The following is a 19,148-nucleotide window of genomic DNA, read 5'->3' on the forward strand; positions in this document are numbered from 1 at the left end:
TCAAGTTTGATTCTTTTAAATTTAATTAGAGCATTATACTTTGATTTGATTTTAATATGGTATCATAATTTAATTTGATTATAGTTATAACGTTGTACTATACTATATTGCTATTAACGTCAATTTATATCGTAGTGTATGAGTTTCGATCCTATTAGCGTCAAGTAATCTTGAGTAGGGTTTGAATGAGATTGCGAGAGGTTTCGTTTGTGATCTTTTTGAGTGCCCGGCTTCGCAACGCAAGGTCCATAGACCCCGTTAAGCCATGATTTAGTGTCCTACACAATCCCGATGATTGTGCAATAGTGTTTTATCGCTTTGGTTCATTGTTTAGCACTGTTAAGGCTAAGGAAAATCAAACACATGAACTTTCCAAATGATGTTTTCTCATTAAAATAGCGAATTATACAGTGATTACATAACGTAAACCCTATCATACAAGGGTTAATGGAGTTGACCGGTTTGACTAGTTGACTTTGTTTGACTTTGACTTGACCGAAATTTGATGGTTGTCACATCATCCCCCCGTTAGAGGGAATTTCGTCCCGAAATTTGCATTTTGATTGGGACTTCAAGAGTTTGGAAAAAGATGTGGAAAACTTTTCATAGTACAAGAAATTGATTATGGTGAGGAACAACCCTCCTGATGTCACATGATGACCTTGGAAATTTCTTATTGTAACTTGAACTGAGTCAATTTAAAAGGAGTTTATTGTTTTGGGATGATAGAGTATTCTATGTGTGCTTTTATACTCCCTGTTTTATCCTTGGTATTACCACTATGAATATTTTATAACGTAGTTAGCGAGTTCCATCATTACGAATGTTTCAACAAATTTTGACGAAATTTGCATTATAAGTCCTACAAGTTCTTTTATAGTCGATTGACGTAAACTAGTCGTATATCATTAAGATTGCAAGGGCATTTTGGATGGGTGACCCCGCCTTAAGCCCACAACCAAACAAGGAACAGGGAATGAGGCGGAATCACACATTCTAAGTCCATAGAATCTTAATGATATATGACCATAATGTTTACACTAGCCCTCATAGATTCCAGGGGCGTAGTATTATTGGGCTAGAAGTAGGAATTGTAGTTCAAAATAAAATAGTTATAGGCCTGATATCTTCAAACTTGGGCTTTGGCCCCTCCCGATTCCTAATCAGAATGGTCCAATACTCCCAATTCTCCAAGCGACCAAGCGGTATCAAGAAATCAAAATCGATTCATCCCTATTTTCCCAATTCGCTGCCTATCTCGCCTGTTGTTCGTTTGTCGCTGTCTCGCCAAGTCAGTCGCCTGGTCTCACTCTCGCCAATCGCCATCGCCAAGTGCCCAAGTCCCCATTCTCACTTCACAGAAATCAGGTATGTAATCCCGAGACCCAAATCCTGTTCAGATGTTCTTTCTTTTCTGATTGTAAGATTGTTGATTGTTGGTGTTGGCGTATTGCACTGCTGCTGCTGTTTTCTGTCAATTTGTTGCCTATTTATGCGTTACTACTGTCTTACTGAGTTTCCTTTTAATTTGGCTGTCATTTGCGATTTGGCGATTTGCCAATTTGATTTATAAGTTATGAACTTATAGATTTGGTTATTGATTTGGTTATGCTTAACAGCTTGTCAGCTTCAAACAAAACTGAAAAGTGACAACAAAGATTGATTTGGTTATTGTTAAATGAGTTATTGGTTATTGTTCTAATTTTGAATTTGATTTTGTTTTGATTGGATCAATTGTTCCTTCATTTTGATTTTTCTAGATATAATCATGGGAAAGATGAAAACATTGAAAGAGAAATTGTTGTCTGCTTACTAATATATCATTCATAATCTGTTTTTAAAGACATTAAAGGCTGTCGGGCTGAGTTGTAATTCTTTTTCTAGGTGTTTTTGGTGTTTATTTGTAGAAAACAATCTGTTTTTTTTTTAATTTTAATTTCAGTTTATAATATTCCCCCCCCCCCCCAAGTTAATTGTTCAAGCTCCGCCACTGATAGATTTACTAGTAAAAACCCTGAGTTTTTTTTTTACATAGATGATAAGACTTATTTGGGTTTTGCCGTGTTCTCAAGATTCATGGTTTATATACTTGAATCGATGCTAGTTTTAGTAATAAAAAGAAATTTTGAATTTAAACGTCGAGGTTAGAAGCTTGTACTGATATTTAAGGGGTTAAAAAATAAAATTTTATTAGTTACCTATAGCGACACACAAGTCATAATTTGCATGTGTGAAGACTTGGAGTACTTTCTAATTGGTTCATGTGTGAAGACTTGGAGTACTTTCTAACTGGTTCATGTATGAAGACTTGGAGTACTTTCTAACTGGTTCATGTGTGAAGACTTGGAGTACTTTCTAATGAAAAGTGTGCTACTGGGGAAATTTGAAACTGGTACGTAGCTTCAAAGTCAAGAATATGCGGTAGGCATGTGATGTATTAAATGCATGAGGCACATAAGTCATAATTTGCGGCAACATATACGTATATGTGTGTGAATTGAAGAAGAAGGTTACAGTTCAAAGACCATATATATTCATTTCCTCTTTATTTGTTATTAATTACTTCTCCCACTTCACTTATATAAATCATCACATTCTTACCGTAACTTTTAACTTCTCCCTCACAAATGGATCCACCTGCAGATCATCAAAACCCCATAGATGACCTCGATTGGTTTCAGTACTTTGATCATCAAGATCTTTTCAGGTATATATAAACGTCACTCATTACCCCATCTTTCGCACATAAAAGTGATTTTGTCTATATTGATCAAAACACGGTTTGGATTTGTAGTGATAAAAAAGAGTCTTTCATCGTATTGGATTTGATTATCTTGAGTTTTTTTTTTTTTTTTTTTTTTTTTTTTTTTTTTTTTGGATTTTTGCAGTGGTGACATGCTCGACCATCATGATTACGAGTTGTCGGAAAAATTGCATGAAGTGCTCGATCAGAACGTTTCCACAGTACTTAACAAAGATCAAAACATCATTTCTAGAAATGAGTTTCACGATTTGGATCCCCTTAAAGACATAAGCTTATGGGATTGTTGGGAGGATGGTAATTTACCATTGGTTAGTTTCAGTGAAGACTGTAAATCCGGTGGTGAGGCTACAGGTAGTTCTAGTGCTGCCACCACTGATCACGGTGGCCGGAAGGTGGCAAATAGATTGATACCATTGGAGTTTGAAGAGATAGCGAAGTACTTTGAGATGCCGATAATCATGGCAGCAAAGGAACTAGGGATAGGGTTAACATTGTTGAAGAAAAGATGCAGAGAGCTAAACATAAACAGATGGCCTCATAGAAAACTTAAGAGCCTTCAATCCCTCATTCAAAATGCCAAGGTAAACTACGATAATAACCTTCTATACATTACTCATGCATGTATGCATGCACTTGGTAACCAAAGTTATTTTGGTATTTTCTAAAATTTTAATTATTAGTTTCTTTATAACATAAACATAGGCCCTAGGCATATGCCACATCGAATCAGTTGTTTTACTACGATTTCTGATTTATATTTACATAAACTTAACTCATTGTAAATTTTATGAACTCACACGAAAAATATATTGCATCTACCTAAAAAAACTAGGAGTTGGGATTAAAGGAGGAGGTAGAGACGTTAGCAGGGCACAAGAAGATGATGGAGAAATTGTCAGGTATGGAATTGACAGAAAGAACAAAGAAGCTTAGGCAAGCTTGCTTCAAAGCTATTTATAAGAAGAGAGGACTTAACAATCCTTAGTCCTTACCTTTTCTTTTAGCCATTTTGTTATAATTAGTGGATTTTAATCTACATTGTATGTGTTTTTCTCTTGATAGATTGATACCCTTTTTAGTTTCATTGTGTTTGTCTATTGATTTTTTTATGCAGAAAATTTTGTATAATTTGGGTATTATAGTTTGTATATGTATTTAGCTATATTCTAGATTGCCGACACGACTACGCTGACGACTCTATACCAGAGGTCTATATAAATAGACTTATGAATTTAGTAGGAATAACTTGATTATAATCTTGTGATTTGTTCCATGTCTGATCCACTCCTAAGATTCACTCGACATGCCCCCAGTTATGTGTAATTAAAATTTTATTAGACTGTTGATCCTAATGAGTCTACCCTAAGTCCACAACCAAACAAGGAACATGTCAACTATGAGAAACACGCATATGAACTTGTGAGTTATTTGTAAATTGATTAGGGAAATAAAGTTTTTTTTAGACATTGTTGGGTAAAATAATTGTAAAACACTTGTTGGGCCATGGTTAGGAGTGTTGGGCACCTTTTGGGCTTTCCATGGTTACTAAATGTGAAACATGTAGCACTTGCGTGGGCCCCCACAAAACTAAGTTTTCACATTTCTTTCCCACTTCTAGGCCCATAGGGAACTTAATAGTCCAATGAGTTGGCCATTTTGGAGTGTATCTTTTCGGATACGTTTGATAAGGTCGGGTATTTTGATGGCTCAAAAGTAATGTGAATGACGCGCTTTGGCCTATAGGTTTGGGAACTCTCGCCTTTGGTCCCCAGATAAGCAAACTGGTCCCTCGGTTGATTGGGATGTATACGAATGCTTACCTAGTCAGGACTTTCGGGCTACCGGCACCTCTCCCTTCCGGTTACTACGCGTCCATTACTATGATCCTACCCAACTAGAGTGGATGACTTTGAATTTCCTATGAGCTCTAAGGAATACATATATGTATATACATTTTGTTAAACAACTTGAGTATGTGTGTGATTTTCAGAGAAAGTGGAGAATATTCACAAGTGTATGCACACATATAAGTGTCAGGAGTAATACGTATGCACATAAGGGAGCAATTAACACACACAGGTATTCCTAGGATTTTCTAAGTGCGAATTGCATGCAGTTGTGTGTGCATTTTATAAACTAGCATACGAGAGGACCCTAGAGGCTATAGACTAGGTCAAGGCAATTAACCTAATTCCCTATAGTCAAGGGCTCTGATACCAATCTGTCACACCCCGATCCTTGTCGGAATCGATCGAGGCGTGATATATTGTTCAAAGTCTCATGACAACTATGTTATAATAGGATTAGATTCAATTAAGTACTAAGTATGCAAACAAGATCCACAACATACAAATACAAATCCAAATATGAACAACATTTATTACATCAAATTTAAATAGTCTTGTGGATTTCTAAGGCACAACCTATTTTTCATCAACTTCATTCTTCAAATCTGCATCATGGGTAAAAACAGGTCAACTACGAGAGTTGGTGAGTAATCTAATTTTAGTAGAGAAAATTGTGAAGTTGAAACCTTTATAATTGGAAATTTGTTTTCTTTTGAAGTCGGCAAACAATTGTATTTGAGATAACGGTTTATAAATCAAAAATTGATTAACAAATGATAACAACAACAATAAGTCCTCACCCTATATATACATATGTATATATATATATATATATATATATATATATATATATATATATATATATATATATATATATATAAATATATATAGGATGGAGCATCTAATCATCATACACACTCAACCACGTGCGATCAATCACCTTAGCGTCCCAAGGCGAGGTGGTCAACCCAATAGCGCTATTATTGTCCATAACGTACCTCAAGAATACGGACATAGTCATGGAGATTAGACTAAAAATGATAATGCACTACAAGTACATGTAGCGTAAACAAACAATAGTTATACAATTAATGACTCACGTATAAATGTTCCAACAATGTCTCAATTGTGATAAAACAATAAAATGAAGTTGGAACATATTAGAACCACATGATACACCCCAAAAGTATTGAAAATTATAAAGTATGGGGTAGATTACTCACATTAGTCCCAAAACGAAATGCGTGTGTCGTACGATAGACGATTCGGGTCAAAATGGCGTAGAACCTAATATAATTAATAGTTTTGGTTTAGGAACTGCTAAACGAGAATGGAGTATTAATACAAATAATTAGACACATATTCTTATATTAGATGAATTAACAATAATTCATTTTGATTATAATATTAAGGTATTTATTTGTTAAATGAATTTTAAATTGAATTACTTACTTTGCATAATTAATTTATATTTTCAATTTAGGCCAGATTTTAATAATTTCTTATTAAAATAATAACTTGCCCAATTATAATTATTTACAGATTTTAACAATTATTTATATGAAATAATCATTAAAATGCATTTTTACATGCTTAAATACTTAGGAAAATAGTTTTAAATAGTAACCAGTATTGAAAAATTATGAAATTATTAGGAAATCATTATTTCATACAATATGAATTACTGTAAAATTTGTATATTTTTCTGAACTGTTTTAGTATTTATTTAATATTTTAATGATTAAACAACACAAAATTCGGGAAAAATAGTAAATGATTCTCAAAAAATCTGTAAAATTAACCATAGTTTTATAACATGATGTAGAGCTCAGTGTATAAGTTTCAGATATTTGTGACTATGAGAAGTATTTTTTATATATTTCATTATTAATTAATCAATAAAATCATAAATAATAGTAAAAAGTAATATAAATGCATGAAACTTCATATATCATGTTTAATCAGTATACAGGTCATCCCAGAATTTTCTCAGAATTTATTGAATGCAAAAGGTATTTTATGTGAATTATTGCCCTACTTTATTGCAATAATTATAGTAATTCAATAAAAATAAATTATTTTCTGAAAATTTCCAAAACTTCTTATTTTATTGATGGGATTCTTAGAAAAATCAGGTTTATGCATAAAATGAGTTTTAGATATTTTGGTGGATTTAATTTGTTTCTTGTATGAATATGAAACTTTTAACAACATACCTTGATGAATGCTTCAAGAGGGATGAAGATTTGAGTATAATAGATTGTTCTTGGATGAAATATGAGTATTCTTGGAGGAAATTTCGAGATTGAGAGTGAGAAAAAGAATAGAGAAGGTTTAAGTGGTGAAGAGAATAATGTGTTGAGAGAAAAAGGAAAGGAAAGTGGATGGGAGGTGTGAGTGGGAGACCATGGGAATAATCTTTTTGCTTTTGGTGGTCTTCATAATTTCCCACTAACACAAGCATCTTTTACATAATTAATATAAGAGTTTTATAAAATTTAATGTAAAGTTTATAAAAATAGAGTTTTATAAAATTTAATGTAAAGTTTATAAAAATTGAGTTTTATAAAAGATGAGTTATTATTTGATTATAACAATCTACTTTGATTTGAAGTTTAATTATAGCATTCAAGTTTGATTCTTTTAAATTTAATTAGAGCATTATACTTTGATTTGATTTTAATATGGTATCATAATTTAATTTGATTATAGTTATAACGTTGTACTATACTATATTGCTATTAACGTCAATTTATATCGTAGTGTATGAGTTTCGATCCTATTAGCGTCAAGTAATCTTGAGTAGGGTTTGAATGAGATTGCGAGAGGTTTCGTTTGTGATCTTTTTGAGTGCCCGGCTTCGCAACGCAAGGTCCATAGACCCCGTTAAGCCATGATTTAGTGTCCTACACAATCCCGATGATTGTGCAATAGTGTTTTATCGCTTTGGTTCATTGTTTAGCACTGTTAAGGCTAAGGAAAATCAAACACATGAACTTTCCAAATGATGTTTTCTCATTAAAATAGCGAATTATACAGTGATTACATAACGTAAACCCTATCATACAAGGGTTAATGGAGTTGACCGGTTTGACTAGTTGACTTTGTTTGACTTTGACTTGACCGAAATTTGATGGTTGTCACACCATGGTCCTCAAAAGTACCTGAAACACATAAATCAACAACTGTAAGCAAAAAGCTTAGTGAGTTCCCCAAGATACCACATACAACACAACATAAATAAACGACTACGGTTATCAACACCCTGGGGATATCAGCAGTCCCAGTGGGCAACAGCACGCCCTATGGGTTATCAGCAACCCTGGAGACTACCCTCAGTCTCAGTCATACATAAACATCATACTACAAATAACAGTAGACCTAGTTGGTCATCACAAATACAGCTATTCTACCATACATGTAAGAATAAGTGAGGAGACTCACTTATTACTGACGACAAGTAAATCTCACACCCGAACTGCTGGAACTAGACTCCCCCTAATCAACGAATTAATTAAACCTAATTAATAATTAAGGTCCATAACTCAACCCACGAGTCCAAATCCCACAACTATGTCCTTTAAGGGCAAAAATACCATTTTGCCCTTCCCATGGTCCAAAACCCTAAATCTTGACCAAAAGTCAACGGAATTCAACTGCCCAATGCGTACGCTGGGTGTACTCTTTCTTACGCGAGGCGTACTACTTGATCATCAACCAATCGGGAAAGGAACTGGTTACGCAGGGCGTAGCTAGGAGTACGCCTGACATACTCCGTCTTATCCAACTTCACCAACTTTTATGTCTTAATTCGTTAGGACATCTAACCCAACTTTAGATCTGATCATCCTAGGGTAGCTTAACTTATAAAGTCGTCGACTTTAGCCTTTGCATGGCTAGAAAGGACCCAATGCAACAAACTCTAACTTCCATCGCACTCTAAGTCACTTTACTAATGCATGGGCCATAGGAAATGATCAAGCAACCATTTTTATGAATCTACAAGTCCTAAAATGTATGAAAGGACAACTAATATTCCTTGGAGTGCTCCAAACTCATAAAGGTCCAAACTTGGGGACAAAAAGCTCATAAAACTTATCCATGGAGATCAAAAAGGAAACTCATCAAGGTATAAACTTTATACCTGAAAAATATGCACAATGAGGAGTGGTTTCTGTATCTACAAGCTTGCAAGCAACAACTCCTTCTTCTCTAGCCTACTTCTTCAACAATATACACCAAAATCCCTTAATAAGCTCCCAAACTCTCACTAACAAGCTTAGACTCGAGATTAGGGTTTGAGGAGGGAATGGTGGCTGCTAATTATAGTCCAAAGGAGGCATAGGGTTGTTTAAATAAGGAGCAACCCTTAAAATTAGGGTTTAGTGACTGGGCTAGTACGCCTGGCGTACCACACTTATGCCATGCATACTAGTAGGACACCCGCGATCCCACATCACACGAGTACACTGCGCGTACCCTCAAGTACGCCCAACGTACGACTAAAATGTGAAACTTTTACCACAAGGGACCAATTATGCAACTTTGATAAAGTTAAGAGCTAGATGATAATACATGATAATCGGATGTTACATTGTAGTTGCAATAATATAATGAAAATGTAGGATCCTTGTAAGTTTAGTTAGACATTTGACTAGAAAATTGTTATATGCTTTCAATGCTATATTTTCTTAGATAATATGTTCATAACCTTTCACCCACAACCATGCAAGGCTATTAGTAACATTGATGGTGGCATTATGAATGCATAATCATACGTAGTCGGTAAATAAGAGAAAACATTATTAATAATCAATGAACACTGAAAATAATAATTCCCAATATATTGTTAAATATTATTTTCATAAAATAATGTTTTTACAATTAAATACAAGTGTTGATATTTAATAATAATCAAAATATATTAATACAAAATCAATTAATGGTAACTTGTTATAAGGTGTGACCCTATAAGATCATATGTTATTAGCAATATCATTCTATAATGACTCTTGGACATATAAGATCTTTCATTTATATCCCATGAGTTATCCAAACTCCAAGGAGTCAAGACAAAGGTGACCAACTAAGCTCTAAATCCTAGATCTAGCATGCAAAAACCTTAAAGGTGGGAACTTGATAATTTACTGAGCTTGAGAAGGCCATAAGAAGGTAGAAATTCTTTGGAGTTTGCTTCTCTAGACATAAAAATAGCAACCGACTCTTCAATTTCTCTCTAAAGCACCAAACACAAGGAAAGAAGGTAAATGAGTCTAGGGTTTTGGAGGTGAAGGGTTTCTGGGGTTGGAGGCCGGAAAATTGGGGAAACCCTAGAAGTTAGTGTCGTTATATAGGGCTCAAGACCCTAGATTAAGGTTTGGGCTTTTTGCGGCTTCACGTCGCGACCCATCCATGGTCATGTCGCTACTTGTGACGTGGCTCGCAGCGCTATACCTCTATATTCACATTGCGACTACGGGTTTTTCCCTTAAACCGCAAAATCTTAAAATCCTCAAATTGACAATTTAACAACCTTGAAAACGGGTGTTATATTATATGAATACATTCTGCTTTTTTCATCAAATTATCTTTTTTTTATGTCACAAAGAAATAATTCTTAGAAAATTTTCAAAATGATGTATAATTACTCGATCACGAAAAGTCAAATGTGGACTTCAATAGCTTTGAGATTCATAATGATCTCAAAAACAAAAATGAAAGAAGATTCATACCGAATGTTAATCGTTAGGAGTAAAAGATGTAAGCTTTTCAACATCTTGTAGACCCAAAAATTGCAAGGCAAAAAGTGAAATCAATGGGTTGTTGATGTTGATATTGACGTAGGAGACTAGTTTTTCTTACTTGTCGATGTTGCAGTTTATTGGAAAAGAAGATGAAAGTAGATGACGGTTTAGGTTTCGATAACCACAACAGAGGCTTCAATGGATGTCATAGCAGAGAAACAATGTCGTCGGAGCATACTAATCTGGACCGCAATATGAGAATTTTTTGAAAGAGAATATGAATATAATTTCTTGAACATGTTTGAATGAAAAAGGATATGGTGGGGTGTAGGGATGAACGCGGTGCGGTTCGGTGCGACTATTGGCCAAAACCTCACCACTAACCGCAAATGCGGTTAATCCATTTTCAAAACTGCTTGGTGCGGTTATTTTTGCGGTGCGGTTAGGTGGTTATTTTTTGCGGTGTTGTTTTGTTTTTTTGTGTTTCGGTTATTAACGGCATGGATTTGGTGCGGTTATTTTTGTGGTTTTTAACCGCACTTTAGAGTTCAAACAGCTTTAAGAGTTTAAACATATTACTTGTACTAATAAAAAACTATAAGGTATAAAACAATTAACTTAAATCACAAACAACTAATATCTTAAAAACTTTAAATCTCTAGTAATTAATAATAAATATCTTAAAATTGTCAAATTTCACCATTTTCCAATGTTAAACATAAAAAAAACCAACACTTTTGTCTTCTAAAATTTTATCTTTCTTTCATCCATGAAACTTGTCTTATTTTTAATATTTAATATATTAATAATTAATAAAAAAATTATATATAATATATGCGGTGCGGTGCGGTTTTTTTTTGCGGTTTTTGAAAACTAATAACCGCACCGCACCGCAAATTTGCGGTTTTTGAAAAACAGAAAACCACACCATCGGTTTTTATTGCGGTCGCGGTTAATCGATTGCGGTTTATGTGGTTTTTGCGGTTAATTTTAGTTGCGGTGTGGTTTTTGCTCACCCCTAGTGGGGTGGGATGGGTTCCATTTTATTTCTTAAATATTTTAAATATGAAAAGAAATATAGAATTTGAAGGAAAAAAAGTGTAAGATAATAAAAGACAAAAAAGATTTAAATTTAAACAGGTACAAATCCAAAATTTTATTGAATAAAACCACAAAAAATGACAACAAGATATACATTATTGTTATAGTCTCGTCAACTATAAAATCATTAGGAAAGTTGTAAGAATTTTTTTTTATAAAAAAACGCATTACATTTTTTAGAAAATGAATCGCTAGATGTCTAAAAGTTAATTTTAAACGTGTATACTTTTTAAATGCACGTTGTAATTGTAAATCATCGGTGATTCACCGGAATTGTCGCCGACGGCAATAGATCACATGTCCTCCAGCGAGTAAGTGTGGTAGGTAGACAAGGCGTCTTAACTTTGTGATATCAAACTTTAAAGAATCACCACCCAAAAGTTGACCTACCCCTCAATACCAAAACCATCTTAACTTAATAAACAAACATAAACATGACTTTCCGTTTCATATGATTCCACGTTATTGTCGACTTAGTATAATCTCGTTCATAATTTATTTTATTCAAAGACATGTGGCTACAAAGTCAGCATAAAAGTGGTATAACAAAAAAACGACTCCAACCTCACCAACCACACCAATGCCCAATTGCCCATTATGCCCTCCGACCACTTGAACAAATTTCCATTATTACCCTTCAAACCAACCCATAATCCCCAAACTACCCTCCGGCCACAACAGGCGTATAAAGGATTTTGCCTTTTTACAACCTTTTAATTCCCAATCCAGACGCCTATTTCTCTCTCTAGAAATATTTTCCGATGGAGCCGGAGAAGGAGATAATTTTCCGATCAAAACTCCCGGATATCTACATACCCAAACATCTACCTTTACACTCGTATTGTTTTGAAAACATTTCAGACTTCAGTGAACGCCCTTGTCTCATTGATGGCGCCACCGGTGAAGTCCACACCTACGCCGAAGTCGAGCTCACGTCACGAAAAGTTGCTTCTGCTCTTCACCAACACGGCATCAACAAGGGCGACGTAATCATGATCTTGCTTCCAAACTCGGCTGAATTCGTTTACTCTTTCTTCGGTGCATCTTACCTAGGCGCCATCTCCACCATGGCCAACCCGTTCTTCACCGCTGCTGAGATCATCAAGCAGGCAAAAGCCTCCAGCGCTAAGATCATCATCACGCAATCCGCACACGTACCGAAGGTCAGAGACTTCGCATCGGAGAATTCAATTAAGATTGTGTGCATCGATTCGGCTCCGGAAGGATGTCTGCACTACTCGGAGCTGATTTCCGGCGACGAGACTAAATTGCCGGAGGTTGAGATCTCTTCTGACGACGTGGTGGCGCTACCGTACTCCTCCGGGACCACTGGACTGCCAAAAGGAGTGATGTTGACTCACAAGGGGCTTGTGACGAGCGTCGCACAACAAGTCGATGGAGAGAATCCTAATTTATGGATCCACAAAGAGGATGTGTTGATTTGCGTGTTGCCGTTGTTCCACATCTACTCGTTGAATTCGATCTTGTTGTGTGGATTACGCGCAGGTGCAGCCATCCTTATCATGCAGAAATTCGACATAGTTCCGTTTCTGCAACTGATCGAGAAGTACAAAGTGACGATCGGACCATTCGTGCCGCCGATCGTGTTGACGATCGCGAACAACGAGGAATTGGTGGATAAGTACGATTTGTCATCGATAAGAACGGTAATGTCCGGCGCGGCGCCGTTGGGAAAAGAGCTTGAAGATACTGTTAGGATGAAGTTCCCGAATGCGAAGCTTGGACAGGTATGGCGTTCCTTCCACAACATTCTCTCTCTCTCACACTTGAACACACAGTTGATGCATCTGTCTACACGTATTTCTTATGATTATCTAAAATCAACATCATTTTCAATACTTCTCGTTATATGAACACAATTGAACAAGTATTGTCCTTTTGCGAAACTGTTAAAAAGATAAATGACTGGAAATGTTGTTTGATTGATGGTTTTATATTAAATGGAAAGAGCCAAAAATATTTAATTTTTTTTAGACCCACTGAATTAATTGAAAACCGAATCCATTGCTTCATTGAATAGATGAGATTTAATTTGTTAGGTCCTTATAAACATAATAAGACCAATTGATTCATTTTTATACAACTTGGGTCACAAGGAGTCCATAAATATTTGTTACCCACCCCATCGACCATCGACATAATTGGTTGGTAAAATACCAATTACATCATTATTATCAATTATAGAAATACCTAAATTAAAATTCTATATAATTGTAGTAGCTAGTTGTTTTGTAAACTAGTTTATAACCCGTACCAACCACGGTTACCAAATTAATTAAACTTTCATATTAAAAAACTCAAAATTATTAATCAATTATTTTAAATAAATTATTAATTAAGAGATATTTTTTAATTATATAAAATTATAATCATTGATTTAAATAAATACGTGAAATTATATCACATTATAATCTTTATTAACTTTATTTTAATTTTTATTTTAATGTTATTAATTTAATGTAATTAGAGTGGAAATTTTGAAATTTGAAATGGAAAGCCAATAGGTTGACAAAATAGGTTGACAACTGACCTGACATTAATTATGAGACCAAATAGGGTGACACATGACAAAAGGAGAATAAACATATTATTTTGTTAGAATACGGAGATTGGTTACTCGTATATATTATATGTAATTTAACACCTTCAGTTAGCTTTTAGCCTGTTAACTTTATATATATTTTATGTAATTTTACACATTTTAAAAGCTTACAGCGACATACCAAATATTTATACATAAATAAAATATGCATTATACTTGTTTACTTATAATAAATTTAATTTCTCAATAATAATTTAAATGTGTAAAATAAAATTTGCATTAGAAAAAAGATAGAAGAAAACTATTTACTAGATCTTTACGTCGAGAGCATATTTGACAACATTAGCTGTTCTCCAGAAGAAGCTGGTAGTTGATAATTGATAACTGATAGTTGAATAAATGACAGGGTTACGGTATGACAGAGGCAGGACCAGTGTTAGCCATGTGCTTAGCCTTTGCTAAAGAGCCATTCGACATAAAGTCCGGTGCATGTGGCACTGTAGTCCGTAATGCCGAGATGAAAATCATCGATCCCGAAACCGGTGCCTCACTTCCCAAAAACCAACGTGGCGAGATTTGTATTCGTGGTGACCAAATCATGAAAGGTATTCTTACCTTTTTTTTAATCCTTATTTTGTACACTATGTGTCAACACCAATATTTGTCACAATTTAATTGATCATCAACTATTCAACCAAATATGTTTTTTTTAATGTGGATTGAATTATGTATAGGTTATTTGAATGACCCTGAGGCGACTAAGAGTACAATAGACTCAGAGGGTTGGTTACATACGGGTGATATTGGGTACATTGATGATGATGATGAGCTTACCATTGTTGATAGGCTTAAGGAGTTGATTAAATACAAAGGATTTCAAGTAGCACCCGCTGAGCTGGAAGCCTTGTTGCTTACTCATCCCGACATTTTTGATGCTGCAGTTGTCCCGTAAGTACTGAATTAATTGTGAGCAAAAGACCATGATTAAAAATAATACTCACGTAAGTGGTAAGGATATAAAATATAAAAATTAATAAAAAGATGTTCTGATATCCGTACTATGTCAAGATTGTGATTTACCTTTTCTATTTTGTCTCGCTAGTGAAGTACAATGAACTTTTTGTTACACATAATAAACGAATAATCAAAAAGATGATTAATGCGAGTATCCAACTCTACAAATACCTAAATTGTCCTTGGGGGTAAAAAAGAAAATACCGAGAATAGCATGATTGGATCTGGCATCAAAATCGGGTAGGCACATATGTTGTCCTTTTCTAGTTGGCTCTAGCATTAAATAGAATTATATTTTATAAGAGAAATTAAATATTATAAAATATCTAAATATGCACTTACCTCCCACCAACTATTCTGACTAAGACAAGGAGTGCCCATCCACCATGAAAATTGACACTTTGACTCCTTATAAGTAGGTTGACTTGTTTTATCATACAAAGGTAGATTTTAATTAGGTTTTTACTTTTTTCAAATTGCATCCATTTGATTTTTGACATAATATTTTGTGATGCATTTATCTCAGAATGAAAGATGAAGCAGCAGGAGAGGTTCCGGTTGCCTTTGTGGTAAAATCTGCTGGCTCAAGCATAACAGAGGACGATATCAAGAAATTTGTACACAAACAGGTAATTATATTTATATAAAATCATTTATCATTTATAAACTATATATGTCTTTACTTCAATGTATATAGATTAATGGTATTTTTTTTATATAATTTACAGGTAGTATTCTATAAAAGAATAAACCGTGTGTTTTTTATCGATGCGATTCCTAAATCACCATCAGGGAAAATTCTTCGTAAAGACTTGAGAGCAATGCTTGCTGCTGGTGTTCCAAATTAAATGTTATTAGATACATTAATAACTTAATGGATGAAATTTGTTAAGGATTGTGTTTTGTTGTCTGTATATTAAACCATTTTTATTTTTAAATATTGTTTTTAATAAAGTTATGATTTGTTGAGTAGTCTTTTTGCACTTGATGAAAACATCAATGTTATGTTTCAAGCTTGGGTTATTCTTTTTATTTTTCTTTGGTGCTCGAGAATATAATGAATGATCATTGATGAAATAAAACTTTTTAGCATATTGTTGGGAAGAAACTAGGGCTCGCTCAGTGTTTCACGGAGAGTACAAGCAACACCTGTTAGGATAATCATGATACACAAAGATAAATAAAGGCATATGATACATTTTTTCATTGATTTCATTTAGTGTTTACAATTACATCGACATCTAGTATGTATCATGCCTGAAAGACTATTGATATGAAGAAAAATAAGAACACATAATTGAAAGGTATAAAATTCTTATTGTAAATCAGAAAATAACTCAAAAACTATTTACAATCTCTCCTCTCAAATGCTCTCTTGATCATCGAAACCTACATGTTTTGATTGTCTATATATAGCCGATAATGACCTCCTAATTTGTATCTAACTAGGAGACAACTTGCCATATAAGAGACTTGCTTGTTCCCTAAGCTAACTAGATTTGCTCGAGTCCTAAACGACTTCTTAAGACTCATTGTTGCCCAAGGAATGTCCTTTCTACACCTCATTGTGTATAGAAGGGTATTACCGGAAATTAACTAACAATCACCCCCTAATTTCAGAATGGAAATTGAGAGGTCTTCAACTCCTAGCAGCTTGTGTATTTCAACGAACTTTATCTTAGCTAACACCTTTGTCAGAATGTCAGCTCGTTGTTCCTTTTTGTTGACATGCTCAACTGTGATCTCCTTGTCTTCAACTTGTTCTCGTATGTAGTGGAAACGAGATTTGATGTGCTTGCTCTGGCCATGAAAAGTTGGGTTTTTTATTAATGCAATTGCTGATGTGTTGTCAATTTTAATTACTACTTCTTGTACTTGAGAACCTGTTATTTCTCCCAAACGATCTAATAACCAAACTGCTTGACAACTTGCTGCAGAAGCAACCATATACTCAGCTTCACAAGATGATAATGCCATTGTTTCTTGCTTTTGAGAGCACTATGTGATTGGCGATTTACCAAAGTAAAATGCATGCCCGGTGGTACTTCTTCCATCATCTTGATCAATGTTGTGACTGCTATTACAATATCCAACCAAACTTACTAGATTATTGCGACTGTAACAAATCTCATATCCGATAGTGTTGGGTCTAGTAGTGTTGCGTCCTTGGGCTCGGTCCTTAGCCCAGTTTTGTTATCCGGTTTGGGCCTGTCCAACCATATTTATTTTATTAGGGTTTAGTATTTAAGGTGCATGCATGCATCCTTTGTTGGTAGTGCTTTAATTATTATTCTTATCATTGTACTACAAACCCTAGTTCGCCTCTACAGTGGAAGTTCTTTATCGAGCTCTGCTGAGGCGTGACTACATTTGAATCATTAAGCATTACTTGATTCTATATCGTGTTTATTGTGTTTGTTTGCTTTTATTGTTTAGCCTGTTGAAGATCTAATCGATCTAAGAGTTTTTCAACTCATCAATTGGTATCAGAGCAGGAGACTGTGTAATTCATACACATCTTTTCTGTTGAAGAAGATCTTAGGGTTTTCCGCTTTGATTGATATTGTTAGAGCCGTCATTTGCTATTGACGTAGTTCTTTAAATATTCGATCTTACCCTAACGTTATTTACAAGTCTGATCTTAAGCAGGTTTTTGAACAAACATCGTCATGTCCATGGATGATTCTCAGTCTAACCCAATCAATATCTCCAACAGCATAGGATCGACGACAAGGATTCCTATGTTGTACACTCAGGATTATGAGGTCTGGACGCATCACTTTGAAGACTACGTGATTGGCTCAGAAGACAATGTATACTTGATCTGGGAGGCGATTACTGTAGGTCCATTCGCTCACTCAAGCACTTCAAGAATTGTTAAAACTCAAAAGGAGTACAATCAACTCGTCAATGATGTGAAAGACATTCCCCAAGATGAGAAGGAAAAGTTTCAGTGCAACATCAAAGCTTTAAGAATGATTAGGTTTGCTTTACAATCGGACACGTTTCGGTTAGTAAGCTCATGCACAACGACAAAAGAAATATGGGACAGATTGAAGGAATTGTATTCTACGGATGAAGATCTTGAGCATTCAATCCAAACATTATTGCTCTGAGAATTTGGTGACTTCAAGCAGAAGCCCGAAGAGAAGCTTATTCAAGCCTTCGATCGCTTCAATCATCTCCTTAGTAAGATGATAAAGCATGGGATTGAAAGGAAAGTCATTGAACAAAAGGTGACATTCATGAATGGCCTTAGACCCGAATGGATGGTTGTGGTGTCTACTATGAAGGCACATGAACAATTCAAGACTTATTCTCTAGCAAAACTGGTGGGAATATTAAAGTCACATGAGAGTATCGTGACTAAAGAAACAAATGTGGTCTCTGGCATGGGTTCCTTGGCCTTAATCTCCAAAGGAAAGAATGCTGCTGAAGAAGAAGAAGATTGGGATCTTTCTGAATATGATCTAACAAGTGAAGGGTATGCTTTGATGGTGTCAAATCCCAAGAAGTTCATCAAAAGAAGGTTCCCAACAAATAAGAACCGAAACTGGCAAGGTAGCTACAGTGTCGAGAAAGCAAAGGAGGAACCGAAGAGTGTTTCTCAGAACGAAGAACCAAAGAAGGAAGTAAAACTTGGTGGTGACTCGGGCATTAATTGTCACTACTGTGGAGGCAAAAATCACTTCGCCAAAGATTGTATGCTGAGAAAGATGTCAGAAAAGAATGAAGATGAGGACGAGGAAGCGAACCTCACACGACGATTGGAAGAAATCAAGAAGAAGAAAGCTGGATCTAATAACACTATGAATGCTCTTATTGTACAGGGAAATATTGTTGACGATGAGTTCGGAGGTGTTGAAGTTTGGTCCACTGATTCAGAAGATGAAGAAGTGAGGAAGCCCACTCATGGCAAGGCTTTGTTGGTGAAAGAAGAGGACATTGCAGGAAAGTGTCTAATGGTGACTTCTGGGGTGTCATAAATGAGAGGCTATACCACTGATGGGGGACTGGATGAAGCAAAGGAGCGAGAAGACAGGTGTTTTGCAGCGAAACCTGTCAGTGAGCAGATCAATGAATGTGATGAGTTGATCAAGAAGGTACAATCTATT

At 35.0% G+C, this 19,148-nt stretch overlaps 1 protein-coding gene across 1 annotated transcript; it reads left to right on the forward strand.

Annotated features, from left to right (window-relative positions):
• The first annotated feature begins 12,159 nt into the window (after nt 1-12,159).
• LOC145107797 (4-coumarate--CoA ligase 2-like) lies at nt 12,160-16,005 on the forward strand. The gene is made up of 5 exons (XM_079044747.1): nt 12,160-13,204; nt 14,426-14,624; nt 14,754-14,967; nt 15,560-15,662; nt 15,762-16,005. Exons 1-5 carry the CDS (start codon nt 12,218-12,220, stop codon nt 15,879-15,881), a joined length of 1,623 nt encoding a protein of 540 aa, XP_078900873.1. The 5' UTR covers nt 12,160-12,217; the 3' UTR covers nt 15,882-16,005.
• The last annotated feature ends 3,143 nt before the right edge of the window (nt 16,006-19,148 follow it).

The sequence above is a fragment of the Lactuca virosa genome, chromosome 4 (assembly GCF_052849685.1).
Source record: "Lactuca virosa cultivar CGN04683 chromosome 4, Lactuca_virosa_CGN04683_v6, whole genome shotgun sequence".
Taxonomy (NCBI): Eukaryota; Viridiplantae; Streptophyta; class Magnoliopsida; order Asterales; family Asteraceae; genus Lactuca; species Lactuca virosa.